This window comes from Balaenoptera physalus (assembly GCF_965194825.1).
Source record: "Balaenoptera physalus genome assembly, chromosome: 9".
Lineage (NCBI taxonomy): Eukaryota > Metazoa > Chordata > Mammalia > Artiodactyla > Balaenopteridae > Balaenoptera > Balaenoptera physalus.
In genome coordinates this window covers 25,231,582-25,245,870 of record NC_138888.1, presented here as the reverse complement: position 1 = coordinate 25,245,870, position 14,289 = coordinate 25,231,582, and the positions used below count along the sequence as shown (strand labels likewise).

The 14,289-nt window shown below is 33.8% G+C and overlaps 1 protein-coding gene across 15 annotated transcripts in view; it reads right to left on the bottom strand.

Moving 5' to 3' along the window:
- The window catches only part of REPS1 (RALBP1 associated Eps domain containing 1), an 80,040-nt gene that overhangs the window by 28,049 nt on the left and 37,702 nt on the right, over positions 1-14,289 (bottom strand). For 7 of the 15 annotated variants that reach the window (XM_082474612.1, XM_082474614.1, XM_082474613.1 and 4 more), the window contains exons 2-8: positions 12,671-12,794; positions 10,866-11,062; positions 10,580-10,733; positions 9,895-10,019; positions 9,227-9,389; positions 8,885-8,948; positions 7,587-7,741 (exon numbers count right to left, since the gene is read on the bottom strand). In XM_082474612.1, coding sequence (XP_082330738.1) covers positions 7,587-7,741; positions 8,885-8,948; positions 9,227-9,389; positions 9,895-10,019; positions 10,580-10,733; positions 10,866-11,062; positions 12,671-12,794 — 982 coding nt within the window. Of the gene's footprint in view, positions 1-7,586; positions 7,742-8,884; positions 8,949-9,226; positions 9,390-9,894; positions 10,044-10,579; positions 10,734-10,865; positions 11,063-12,670; positions 12,795-14,289 lie in introns of all 15 variants that reach the window. The other 8 variants (XM_082474602.1, XM_082474603.1, XM_082474611.1 and 5 more) reach the window with 3 other exon arrangements.

Here is a 14,289-nt window from a genome sequence, read left to right as displayed (position 1 = left end):
CTAATGACAAAGTTTGAGCTTTTAAGTGAAGATTAGAATTTTGGAAAATGTATATCCATGTCTATAAGCTCAAGAGCTTCCCAGTATTTCCTTGATAAGATAGGTTGTGATATTAACAAACACACTTTTTGATATTTTATAATAAAATGTCCCAACATTTGAAAGAGCTGTACAACTCAATGAACTGATATTTTACAAATAATCAGTGCATTATGTTACAAAGCCGTGCATGGGTAAAAGATTCATTCAAAGTGCAAGACAGATCTATGTAACAGTACAAACAATTCATTAATATGGTTTCAGCTTTTACACTGCAATTAACCTTTAAGAAATTACCATTTGTTGAGTTTTGGTGCAGTACCAAAGAATATCCAAAATTATCTGAAAATAGTCCTCCCTTTTACTACGTGAGGCCAAATTTTCTTCACGTACTAAGGACTGGCAACCTTTTTCTGCAAAGGGCTAGCCAGTAAATATTTTAGGCTTTGCAGGCTATAAGGTCTCTGTTGCAACCACTCAACTGTGCTGCTGTCAAAAGCAGCTATAGGTAATTCACAAAGGAATGGGCTTGGCTGTGTTCCAATAAATTTTTATTTATGGATGCTGAAATTCAAATTTCATATATTTTCATGTGTGATAAATATTAATTCTTTTTTGAAAACAAAAACCACTCTTTGCTCGCAGGTTATACAAAAGCAGTCAGCAGACTGGACCTGGCCTCGGGGCTTGGTGTGCCAACCCCTGACATGCCTCAAACAGAGTAACACACCCATCAGACTGAATGCAGAGTGCAGCCAGCTGGGATTCTAAGCTGTCTTCTATTCAACCCAATACGAACGAGATTAGCAAAAGTGTACAACAATGCCACCTTTCTCACAATTTTTTTATTTTGGAGAATATGGTTATTTTCCTAAAAATACCTATGCTGATATGTAAGGGGTTCATTCTTGATATTTTAAAATAAAGCAGTAAGTATTTTTAAAAAATATATCAGTTTTAATTTCTAATAGGGTTACTATTGACAGATCTAATCTACAAAAAGAAAGTCTTTTTTGGGGTTCACAAAAATTTTTAAGAATGTAAAGGGGTCCCTAAGATGAGAAAGTTTGAAAAAAATCACTGTCCTAGAAAATTCAAAAATTATCTCTGGAATAAATTAGCAAAATTACACATTGCTTCTTTCCTAACTTCATATATAGAACGACAAATGGCAGTAGAAAAAGAGCAAATTACCTATGTTCTAGAAACTAACAGTCATGAGTCTGGGAAGAGGCATTAGGTCTGTAAATAAACTACACTTCCTTCAACTTGGCTCCTTATAAATACTCCAACAAAGAGCTTCATAGCCGCCCACAAAAGTTAGTCTTTAAGACTGTATCCTTACGGAGGCAGGGGTGTAGTTTTACTCTTACCTGATGCAGTGTTCCAACCTAGCCTCCTGCTGGAACACTGTGTCAACCCTGCCTCCCTCCTGAGGGTTCTGCTCTGCCCCTGACATCATCAGAGCATCAGGGCTGAAAAAGAAGAGCATGAGCCTAAATTATTTGTTAAAGTCAACCCCAAAAGGGCTTTTATGCAAAAAGTATTTCCATGTATAAAAGTGTGCCTGGAAGGCACAACCCAGTGTGATCATACTGATGTACTGTCAATCTACATTTAAAAGTTAGTAATGATAATATGAAAAGTGCAAACCTTATTTTCAGGATCGCACTAGAAAATAAAAACACTGTCAGTAGTTTTTATCCTTCTAGGCTCCACAGACCCTAAAAAGTTCCCAGATTCAGTTCAGTTCAGTGTACCTGCTGAACAACCTCTTTAAGAGAAAGAAACTCTTTCAGTTTCATTCTAGGTTTATAATCTACCCATCCCAAATTTCTCTTATTTTCCTAGTATTATACTCAATATACTAAAAAATTGTTTCAAAAATGACTGCCAGCTATTATCAATCTAATAGAAATATATACACTCCCTAAAGTCTTATGGTTTAAAACTTATTTTCTTTTCAAGTAGCAAAACAAATCTAGGAAGAATTCTTCAATCATGTAGGTTCAAGGTTCTAATTTCATTTATCAGCTTCATCTAAGCAAAAAGTAAATATATCTTTTATTTATTTGAGAAGTGAATATTATTTGTACAAGAAAAAAACATTTAAAATTTAAAAAAACAGGTGTGGATAAATTTTAAGTTTAAAAAAAACCCCTATAAATAGTACCTTTTTCATTCACACTTAAAAGACAGGGATAAGCAATGCATATGCAGAAAGAAATTAAAGACTTAATTTAAGATATGCTTTGTTTGCCTTGAATGATATTACATGGATCGAAAAACTAAGTTGCATTTCCAAAATTAATTCCACTTCTCCCCAATACTCCATAAAATGGGAACTTACTCAGTAAACAGATCTTAAGGACTATGTAGTAGTCCATTAGTTTTGAAATTAAAACCAAAGATTTTAAAAAAATGAATGTAAAAACATGTCCAACAAGATTTGAAAACAATAAAACATTTACCCCAAATACTAATTAAATTGCATCTGTTGTCTTTTTTTTTTTTTTTTTTGCAGTACTGATCAACATTTTATAGCAAATACTATTTGGCTCAGCTATTATACTTCAAAGAATATTACCCACAGATATACAGGAGGTTTCCATTATCTAAATATAGCTAAAAATGGAAAAAGCCCACTTAAAGTTAATCCACTTATAATAAGGATTAAAATTTCATAAAGAGAAAAAACAACTAAACTGGGGCGTTTTCTTCAAGACTTACACAGAAAATGAGTATAAAGAACAAACCATAAAAGATGTTAAAGATTTTGGGTGAAATTTGGTGGCAAAATTAATAAAAGCATGAATTCCGTCAGTGAACATTTACTGAGGGCCTATAAGTAAATATAGTAAACAAAGATACAGTATTGAGCAAGAAGACAAGGCTCCCATTTATTTCCATGGAGTTCTCGTCCTAACAGAGCAAGACGGACATCCTTCACTTCATTTTGACTTTCACAACACAATCTTAAAGAAAAAAGCTCATTTCTGCAAAAAATAATTAAGGGTATCGTTAAATATTCCCAGGGACTCTTACTAAATCCACTGATATTTAAACCATAATCTTTTAAAAGCCCCTATTGTGTCATTCTTGCAGAGATTTTCTCCTTCAAGTATTAGCTAGCCTTGTTTGTCACTGTTTTTGCCAGGAATTTGAGGAGTTTAATTATTTTGTCCAGTTTCACTAAATGGTGCACCTTTGCCAGTATTTACAATTGTACTGATTCATCACCTCCAATACCCCACTATCTGAAAAGAAATGACAAAAGTGTTAAGAATGTATACATATATGGGGTGGGGGGCTTGAGAATTAATTCCTTAGGTTAGTTAATGATGAAAAGGTAAAGTTAATGATGAATATTAGTGCCTATTTTCATTTTCCTCTGCAACTAAAGGCACTTGGAGAGTAAATTTTCCAAAACAAAGATTCGAGGTTCTCTGTACAAAGCAAAAATATACGTATCTTTTTTTTTGCAACACCATTTTAAAAGTAAAGTCAGGAAACTACCCGAAAATTCCATCAATAACAAACTGGTTGAATTAAGGAACATTCACTAATTATGATAAAGAATGTGACAGCTCTATATGTAACAAAGTGCAGAGATGTACAACATTATTAGAAAAAAATCAAGGATGTACAGTGTGAATGCACTTGTGTAAAAACAGATAGCTGCATGTGTTACTTCTGCAGGCTTTAATGTTAAAATTTTCTGGGTGAACACAAGAGAAACTCTTAACGTTGATTAACTCACATCAAGCTAGTCTCAAGTATGTATTTTTGGCAAATGACTCATAAATAAAAAGTCTGGCTTTTAAAAATATTCATGTTAAAAGTACCGCTAGGAAAAAAAAGAAAGTACCACTAGGAGCTTGGGGACCTATGCTATGCACCATATCAACAACAATGAAACACATGCTCAAGTTTACTGTACAAAGCAGCGATTATGGAGGAGGACACAGAATAGTGAACAAATTCCTTTACCTCTCGGAGCATCTCAAGCAGATACTACTGAGGTGCTCATGTGAGCAGTGTGGTGTGAAGACAGGAAACAGTTTTAAACAACAAGTGGCTCAGCCAACTTAGTCATTTCAAAAATGTGAACGCCTACTTATGTGTACTCAATTTGCACCCTGCTAGGTGCTTAAACATGATGAACAAGACCAATCTGGTTACTATCTGCCCAGGAACCTCTAATCTAGTTTAAGAGAGATTGACCAAATAATCGCAAAAAATATACGTAAAATTGCAACTGTGCTACAAAGATGATTCTTTGGAAATTGAGTGTAAGAGGTGGAAAAAAAAAAAGAGGTGGAAATTGAGTTTAAAATGTATAATAACTCAACGTGTTTTTTTTTTTTTTCTTTAAGATACAATTGTGGTAGGATAGCAGGTCACCTTAATCTTTTTTTTTTTTTAATAGAAGATAACCATTCCTAAGAGGGGGGAGGGATAAATTGGGAGACTGGGATTGACATATACACACTACTATATATAAAATAGATAACTAATAAGTACCTACTGAATAGCACAGGGAACTCCACTCAATACTCTGTAATGACCTACATGGGAAAAGAATCTAAAAAAAGAGTGGATATATGTATATGTATAACTGATTCATTTTGCTGTACATCTGAAACTAACACGACATTGTAAGTCAACTATACTCCAATAAAAATTTTAAAAATTTAGAAAAAAAGATAGCTATTCCTAGAAGATTACCATTCTTTCTTGAATTCAGCTTCAGAAAGCTTCCACAGATGAATTCTTGTATCTTTTCTTTTATAAGACAACGAAAGTCAAGTTTCCCTTTTTATTTACTCCAGCTGTCAAATTCAGTGATGCTCAATGTTAAATATTTTAATTCAGGTCTACACAAGTACTTCTACCTCTGGTCCTTCGTTGTTCTGTTTTATCTGGTATATTTAACCCTATAAATCTGTTCAAATGACTTTGGAAAAAATACATATATATCCCACCTATGTTTGCATGCCTACAGAAAGCTTAGCTTGTTACTTCAAGCAACTGTAACCCAAGTCATCATTATTCATCATCTGTTTTTCTGTAAGAGTTATTTAAATTGTAAATATAGAATACTTGTGGAGCTAATATTTTAATATGTCCCAACATCATAAACTTAAAACAAACGACTGTATTTCCAAAGACAGAAATGTTAAGGAAAAAACCCTACTTTAAAAATGGCACACATTTAGCATAATTTACTCAATAATTATTTACTGAGCTACTTAGTCCATGCCTGCAAAGTGCTAGGTCCTGAGGATACTACAATGAATATGATACATTTCCTGTTTTTTTAAGGCGCTCAGAGTATAGTGGTAGAAAGAGGAAAAAAAAGAACAGGATTCAGCATAATGTGTGCCATAATGAACAGCACATAGAATATGCTGTGTGAGATCAGAGAAGATAGAAACCAACTTTGCCTGCACGGCACGAAGTCTCCACAGAAGGAATAATTATGATAAGTTCTCAGGTCAGCCAAAAGAAAGTGTTTGGGTATGCCTCCTTTAACTGGGAACTTCTAAAAACACAGCTATTTTAAAATGGTTTTTAAGGATACTGATTGAATCACAGTGTCACATGACAATTTCTACATTCAAAGGACTTTGTGTCATGAATCTCAGGCTTATGATAGGTAGGAGAAAAAAGATTAAATGGTTCTTCCCACCTCAAAATAGAACTCCAAATTGATCATTTATAAGTAGGCAAAGCAGATTTTAATCTAATATTGTGTGGTCAAAATGTTTACAATAAATTTGATTGGGAAACCATATAATATTATGTTAGAATTGGAAAAAACTGAGTCTTTGACACCTTTAAAATTATAGTTAGAGCAACAGTGTATAGATACATGCAGGCAAAAAACCAGAGTGTCTCTTTGCTAAACAAATCTAACAGGTGTAAAAAGACAAATGCCCAGGAAAGAACTTCTTGCATCATCAGCCTTAAAATTCCGTCAGTAGATCAACATGACAAAGAACCAGACTTTACTTAAATTAAAGAAAGAAAAAAAAGACTCTACTGACTACATGCAAAAGCCAGATTCACCTATCTGAATCCAATAGATAACAAGATCAGACAAGTCTCTAGAAAATGACATATAATAAGCTTGACTTATTTCTTGTATTAGTATGCTATCAGTTTTTAAAAACTTAAAGTCATAGAAAAACTCTACATACGAGCCCAATTTATAAATCAATGATGCAGCAAGTCTGTAGCTATCAAAATTGCTTCCCTTTTGGCTACTAGCAAAAAGCTAAATAAAGAAGTGATTTTTGTTTATTTCCTAATTAGGTAAACCAAAGAACTCTGAAGCAAAATTATCTGAAAAAAACACTTAGCTTTCAGCTCAAGTTAGAGGGTAACTGACGCCAAATAACTACCTGAAATGATTAGGCAAATCCTAGGATTCTCACAGGATAATGTTTCTAAAAAACTGAAATCAACAGTAAATTATTTAATCAACCTATTGGTTGATAAAAGGTCAGGATACAATTCAGGTCTTAAAATATGAATGGCATCAAATCCACATTTCAGGTGGAGAAACAGAAGGAAAAAATAAGAGTAAATGGTTAGAACTTGCCCAAGGAAGGTCACAGAGTAATTAGCAAAACTAGAAGCACACTCAGACTCTTAACTCCAAGGAGACTGTTCTCTTCCTGACAGTAATGACATGTACATGGTTCTTTCCGTATAATTTAGACAGTGAAGTCAGATGACTTGCATTTCTGAGTTAAACAGACGTTGCCCTTTTAAGAGCCAAATTCCATTCTATCTTCTCTTTTTAAAAGCATAAAATTCCTTCCAACATAAAATACAAGAGAATTTAGATAGCAAAATTGAAAACAATAATTTAGTTTTAATTAGGCGCATTAAGAATTTAGCATTAATTTCCTCTTATTCATTCAGAATGTGAGAAAAACATATTCATTTTTTACCCCTTGTAGTCTTATTTCCTTTTAAAGAAAGCTACCAGTAAATATGAGCACTTATAAAAGCATTCTTGTAAACATTAAAAAAAAAGCACTATCTACAATCAAATACAAATTTCCCAGATTTCTTTAGAGTCTGAAGAAAAGAGGTGGGCTTTTTAAAGGAAAATGCTTGCGGACTGCAGAGGTCTAAGGATAAACCAGGCATTCCCTTCAACAAATCAAGATGCATTAAATGAAAAAATGTTGATAATGAAGACAGGCTACTTTACCCACTTCAATTTATAATGCAATTAAAGGCAGCAAAGTAACAAGACACTATGAAATGCTCTTCAGATCTCTGCAAGTCACTAGTGTAAGGTGAAATAGTGGCATGTATTCTTTATCTCTTTATTTAAAGTTTACTAAATAAGCCAAACCATTAATCCAGGTTCAGCCTGTACATCCTATTCTGAGGGCAAATCTACGTGCTTCTGATGAAATGTCTATGCTCTTAAACTAAGTTTTAACGTCCATCTTTATTTTGCTTTAAGAATCAAGTGTTATGTTTATTAAGGCATGCAATCAGGTCTCTTCAGCTCCCAATCTTACCTGCTGAATCTTCCAAATCAATCAGTTTGGGCATTAAGCTTTCAGGGAGTTTTTCCGGTAAGTCGTAGCCATTCTTCCTAGCAACTACCAGATGAAAAGCAGCACAAAACTCATCCAGTGTCAAGGCTCCATCTTTATCAAAGTCTGAGAGTTCCCTAGAAGAAAAACTTATTATTAATATAATCATATTCTGCTTTGACTCCCTTTAGGTCTCAAAAAGAACAGAAATCCTTTCCCAGAAAATAGCAATCTATAATTTTTAAAATTCCATAGATGGAAAGATATGTAATAAAACATATAGCAAACTGTTAACTGTAGGCAGCGGGCAGATGGGTGTTCAAGGAACAATTCTTTAAACTTTTCTGTATGCCTTAAATTCTCATAATAAAATGCTGAAAAAACAGTCCCAATAAATAAAGTCACCAAAAAATGACCCTTAAACCATATGCATTTTTAGTAACAGGATTTAGTTAAAGCTAGGCTTAGTTAGTAAGTCACTGAAATTTTAAAAAACTGTTTTTATTGTTATCAAACTTCTACATGTATGCACTTTAAAGCATCCAATAGAATTACAAGGCTTGATACAAAGAAAGAGCAGCCCCACCCTGATGTCGATTTTCTGGTTGCAGATGCAACCATTTTTTATTCATTACCTTAAACTACATAAATAGCATGCATATATCGCTAGTTCTTGATTTTTCGGTTTTAGGCATTATCTACCTACTTCCTACCATAGCATCCTATGCTTCTAAAAACCTTAATAACAAAATAATTTAGAATGTAAAGAAATTCATTGATATACAGTAGAAATAACATTTGTTTATCCAATAATTGTTTTTAAAAAACAATTTGTGATTGTAATTTGTGTTTTAATGGCTAATTTCAACTACACAGCAGCTATCCTGAGTCTCAGTCTATATTTAAATGGCAGCTAAGCATGTCCTTAAGATCATGCCTTGGTATAGGACTTACTAAACTTGTTAAAAAACAAATGTGATAAACATAACCATGTATGAGCAAACTAGCTTTTATTCCACACATTATGCTTTCAACAAGAAACAGGTGATACAGCTTAAAGAATTTTATAGCACATTTTAAAGAACTACTACAGTGTTATCACTTATTTCTTTTCTAAAGAGTGAGAGAGAAGCTGGCTATTATAAGGCAATACTGAGTTCTTTGAGAATATTCTTGAAAACGTTACTCTAATAGTTTATTTTTTAAAGTTCAAAAATCTACCTGCTATAAACTCCTCTGAAACAACCCACAATACCCAACTAATGATATACCACACTTACCAAATATGAGAAAGTTCAAGAATAGGAAGTTTTGATTTTGTAAAAAACTCTTTAGCTGCAGATCCTGAAATATTAAAACAGTGTTGTTTAATGTTATTCTGAACTTACAGCTCCAAGGATAAAATGTGAGGTAAGAGTCTTAAGACTTTTGTCACTGAGAAAAAGGTAACCTTAAGATGTGTACATGTCATGTTTTTGGTTTCCAGCGATTATAAAGTTTTTAGGCAATTTGAGAATTAATTTATCCTTTATAATCTCTGACCAATAAAACCATGTTTTTGAGATTATGAAATTAAGATTGTCCTATCCCATCTTGAAGAACTTCTGTTTTTAACAACTCACCTGGAATAAATCCGTTTAGATCAGGCTGAATGGTTTTAAATTGATTTACATAATACTGTCTTTGTTCATCTGTTATTTTCCAGGGATCGTCATAACTACTGGATTGCCTACGAATTTCATTGGCAGTTGTAGCTGATGCTACAGTTCGTACTGTTGTCTGGTCCTGTAATGAAACATTTTTTCCTCAGTACAGTATCTATCTATATGATTACGTGGACCAAGATTGCTAGGTTACTTATCTTTGAAAGTAAAACTTACTTTTTGTGGATGTTTAAAAAATAAGAAGTCTTCACAAACTCATCAGCAAACCACATATTTGTTATATAGGTTATTAAACGTTTTTGCACAGTGATTATATAAATGTGTAGAACGACAGCAATATGTAAGCAACAGAAAGTTATGTAAAATGTGCTAAGAAAGCCAAGCAAATATATTCCTAGATGCAGAAACCTTTCAAAACTTCACTATGGAATTAGCAAGAAAATCAGCCAAAACTTTCAGTGAAACATTCCAATGAAAACAGACTTGAAGAAAACGCAGAGTTCTGTTTTTGTGTAAAAGAGTGAACTTGCATTTATAAAATTTGCAACAGCAAAATAGGAAAACAATGACTGCAGCAATACTCTGAATGAAGCAAATAAAAATGCAATACCAATAAAATGTCACACCTGGACAGAAGCAGGATGCATGGTTAAAAGAGTACTGGTTGGTGGAGTATCTGCAAAACTGACCCAATTTTCTTGAGGTGGAGGTGGAGAATGCCCTGACCATACTGCATCACCAGCAGAAGAACCTAAAAGCAGAATGGGTAAACATGCTGACTCATTTTTGGAAAAAAAAAATAAAGTTACCAGGTTTTTAATGATAACAAATCACCACACACATATAAAAGTTTTCTTTTTAATGCTAACTTTGAAGAAATGTTAACAATTTCCAAAACGGAATCTTTTCTGTCAATTTAAAATTATACCTCGTTTGGTACAACCAATTTATTGCTGTAATAAGCAATATAGCAGCAGCAGCATTTTTACAACAAAGTGTACTTCCCCCTTCACTAATATAATCTATACCTGGGAATACATCCCTAGGAATATTTATTTTTTCATTTTACCCTTCAGAGAATCTGATACCGATAAACTTTTGTCTAAGCATCATAGATATAAATAAATGCAATTACCACTCTTCAAAGTGATATATCTACTTAGAAACTTTCACAGTTGGCTTTTGCGTCTCTTTAAGGCACTTAACGTATAATTAAAAATTGACTTGGAGGCAACTCTTAAAGGAACACTATCAAGTTTTCTTCAATTTACAACCCTTAATAAATGTTACTTTTAAAAAATTTCTAAATACCTGATTGTGCTTCACCAAAGGGAGACCAAAATGGCCCAGGTCCTGCAAGAGGCCTCTCACTGTTTCCTCCACTGGGATGGCGGCTGTGCTTCCTCCATGTGTGTGGAGAAGTTGGTGGAGACTGCTGTGGCGAAACTACTGGGGATACGGGTTCCTAGAAAGAACATCATTACTTTAAAATTTAAATTTTAAGGTAACATTTTCATTACTAAGGTACTCAATAAATGTTTCAGTGTATGCATTCGCACAGGACATCAACTGATAGCATTTACACGCACGTGCTTACCTGCTGATCTGCAGATGTACGAGGCTGGACAGTATCATGGCTTGTGGATCCCTTTTTCACTTGCCCCCTGCCCGGTGGTGGGGGAATTACACCAGAATAAGACCCTTGATTTTCAGAATCTGAAGAATATGAGGCTGCATGACGAGATTCCTGTTCATTCTTTGAAGCAACAAATCTTGGCAGAGGAAGGTCCTTTACTGTTAACCACAAAAATAATTATTACTTCAAAATAAAAAAGGGTATACACACGAAAAACTGAAATAAGAGATGAATTTGACATTAGAAAGAATTTTTGCAAAAACTGATACAGAAACAACAGACACAAAATGTTTATCTCTACAAAATTCAGATCATCTCCCTTAGACTGTTTAGGGAAACTCTAACCTAGAAAGAAGTAATAACACCCAAACTGTCCTTAAGGAGTTAAGCTGTATTAAATGTTCATTGCATGTCTGGCCCTATGCTTGTACTTTGTATCTATCTCATCTCATAACCATATCAACCCCATTTTACAGAGAAAGAAACTGAGACTCCAAGATGCCAAGGTCACTGACAGTTAGGATTTGCACCCAGGTGAGTCGGACCCCGAAGCCTAGGCTGTTTCTACTCACACTCGTTCCCTAAAGGAAGATGTTAGAGCTCTAAGCAAAATAAGAATATGTCACTAAGTTTGAGACTAGATTAATCTAGACATTTTCATTGCAGAAATTCCTGAAAACATCTTACTGTTCACCTACCAAGGACACAGAACAAGGTGTTAGTTATACCCACCCACTTTAGTCTAGCTTATGACACTTCTACATTCAATTTTAAATAGAGAAGAGGATAAAAGACTGAGAATTTCTCTGCACACTTTTAGACTAGAACAATACAGCAGCAGAACCATTCTTAGAAGAAAGTGTACTTCCCTCCACCATGATTACCAGAATTTCTCTTTAGTATCTCCACATTAAGAAGAGAAAACATTGTTTATTCAGCATTTATGTAAAGGAATTCAAAATTACCTGAAAAGAATGTAAACTCTTAACTCTAGAACAATGATATGTGGCAAACCAGAGCTCCACAATGAAAACCTCTGAATGACTAATAAACTGAGCTGGTACTTAAAACTATGTTATAAAAATTCTAACATCAGAGAAAACCTCAAGTTTTCTCTTGCCCGCCTTTCCTATGAAAACCAAAGAACTCTGCATTTAAGTGCCTACCTTTATAGAATTTCCATCTACTTAGGCATCAATGAGCCTCCAAATAACAGCAAAACAAATTATCCTAGGTGACATTTGTAAGGTGGTTAGATGATTGTATTTGGGTTTTAGTCTGCCAATATTTTTAATACTGTGTCTGTCAAAGTTTTGGTTAACTTATTCTTTCTAATTTCAAAGGTAGCTTTCATGGCTTTTCCAAACAGGAAAACACAAAGTATAATGTTGTTTTATACTTAGTTAGTAGAAAAGAATATAAGGAAAGCATATATGAAGATGGGCACTATAATTCATCATTTACCTTGATAAAATTATTCATCTAAATTCTAAGCAATTTTTAGTAAATTAATTTTTAAAAATCACTTTAACAGTTTTTATATTACCATCAAATGTGTATGAAGTACATATATGCCAAAACAGAGTTAAGATAGACATATTTTTCTAATATTAACAAACGAAAAGTGCATGGTAGTAAAAGTCATGACACTAACTCTATGTCACAAATGCCAATGAAACATCAGAAAGACCCAACAGTTCTGACTTTACTTCATTTGTGATTAGAAGTTCATTTTCATTTCAGTTACTAATATATTCCATATTTACCTGTATTTATACTTTCCACCCTTAAAGGGAAGCCAGACTGGGCAACAGCTACAAGTTTCAAAGCAATATAGAACTGACTTCTTCCAAAATAACCAAGTCTAGTTGCACCACAAAGCTCCATAATCTATAAAAGAACACAATGTTAACATTAAGAATTATGACAGTAATTCTCCACATAAGCAGCTATCTAACTTCTGTTTATAACTTCTCCAAAATACATAGCTGACATATGGTATATTACTTTCAACTTACAACCAACTTCCTCAAGTTTCAGGTTTAAATGTTTGAAAATAAAAAGGCACTGACCTTACAATAAGAGGGTTATCATTCCCCTACGTATTAAAATTCATGTGATAAGCAACTACATTTTATTAAGAATCATATCTTTTAGAAACAAATGACCATCTACTCTTCTTCATAAACACTGTGCATACAATAGGGCCAAAAGTTTCTGCAACTCATAGATTATTAAGCAGCCATTTAAAGTAAGTCCTAAAATGACATACTAAGTGGGAAAAGGCAGGATGCATAATTTTAACTACATAAACACAACTTTTAAAACAACCAGATATATAAAAATTCTACCAACAAATTTGTTAGGTGAGATTAACAGTATGGTTTTTTTCCCTCTTATTTTCCAGATTATATTTAACGTGGTTATATTACTTTTCTTTAAAACAACAATTTCTGTTTGTTTGCTTTTTTTTTTTTTTTTTTTAAAGCATGAAGGCTTTCAAGGATCATTCTAGTCACTCAACAAGTATTTCTCGACTGGCTACTACAAGTATCAGACTAGAAAAGAGAATTTTAAGTTACAAGATTAAATTATAATCCCAAAAGTAACATCTACTACATAGACATCATAAAGTAATCTTAAAACAAGCACTAAGTATCCTTGTCTCAGCTTCTCAAAAAATTCAACTTCTTGTACAATGGGAACATATTTTGTCTATTTTCTTTTTCCCAAAACACTCAAAGGAAGATTAAGGTACCTGAGATGCTGTGGTACTAAATCAGAAGTATTTACTAGAATTGCAAAAAAGCACCTAGCAATGGTTCAGCAACATATCACAATAACAATAACCATTTGTTTACTTGCACAAGGAAAAAAGACAGTCATTTTTGCTATGAATAATCAGCACAGGAGGAAGCTGCTGTTGTGCCACTAAGGGGCATCACTTCTGTGTAAATTTTAAAGGGCAAGGAGGATAAAGGGGCAGGTTTACATTAAGGGAACTATGAGGAAAAGGAGGGCGAGAGTTAAGAATAGAAGAGCACACAGCCTTGCAGCCTATGCAGGCACTGTGTTATGATTATTGTGCCCACTTGGAACCCCTTAAGGGATCATTTCACATCTTAGATTACTTTGGCTTATAAACCAAAACGTCTAAAATATTCCAGGTAAATGCTAGATAAATAACGGGAAGACCTAAAAGGAGATCACCTGTAGTTTCTTTATCCTTGTTACATCCGTTTCAGGTGCCTGTGGGACTTTCAGGGGGAGTTACCCGGGGAACAGTTAGAAACACAGAGGTAGTGTTCAGAAGGGAGCACGTTGAGGAGATGTGCTCCACAGATGGGAAGCAGACAGCAGGTGATGACTGAAGTTGGGGGAGTAA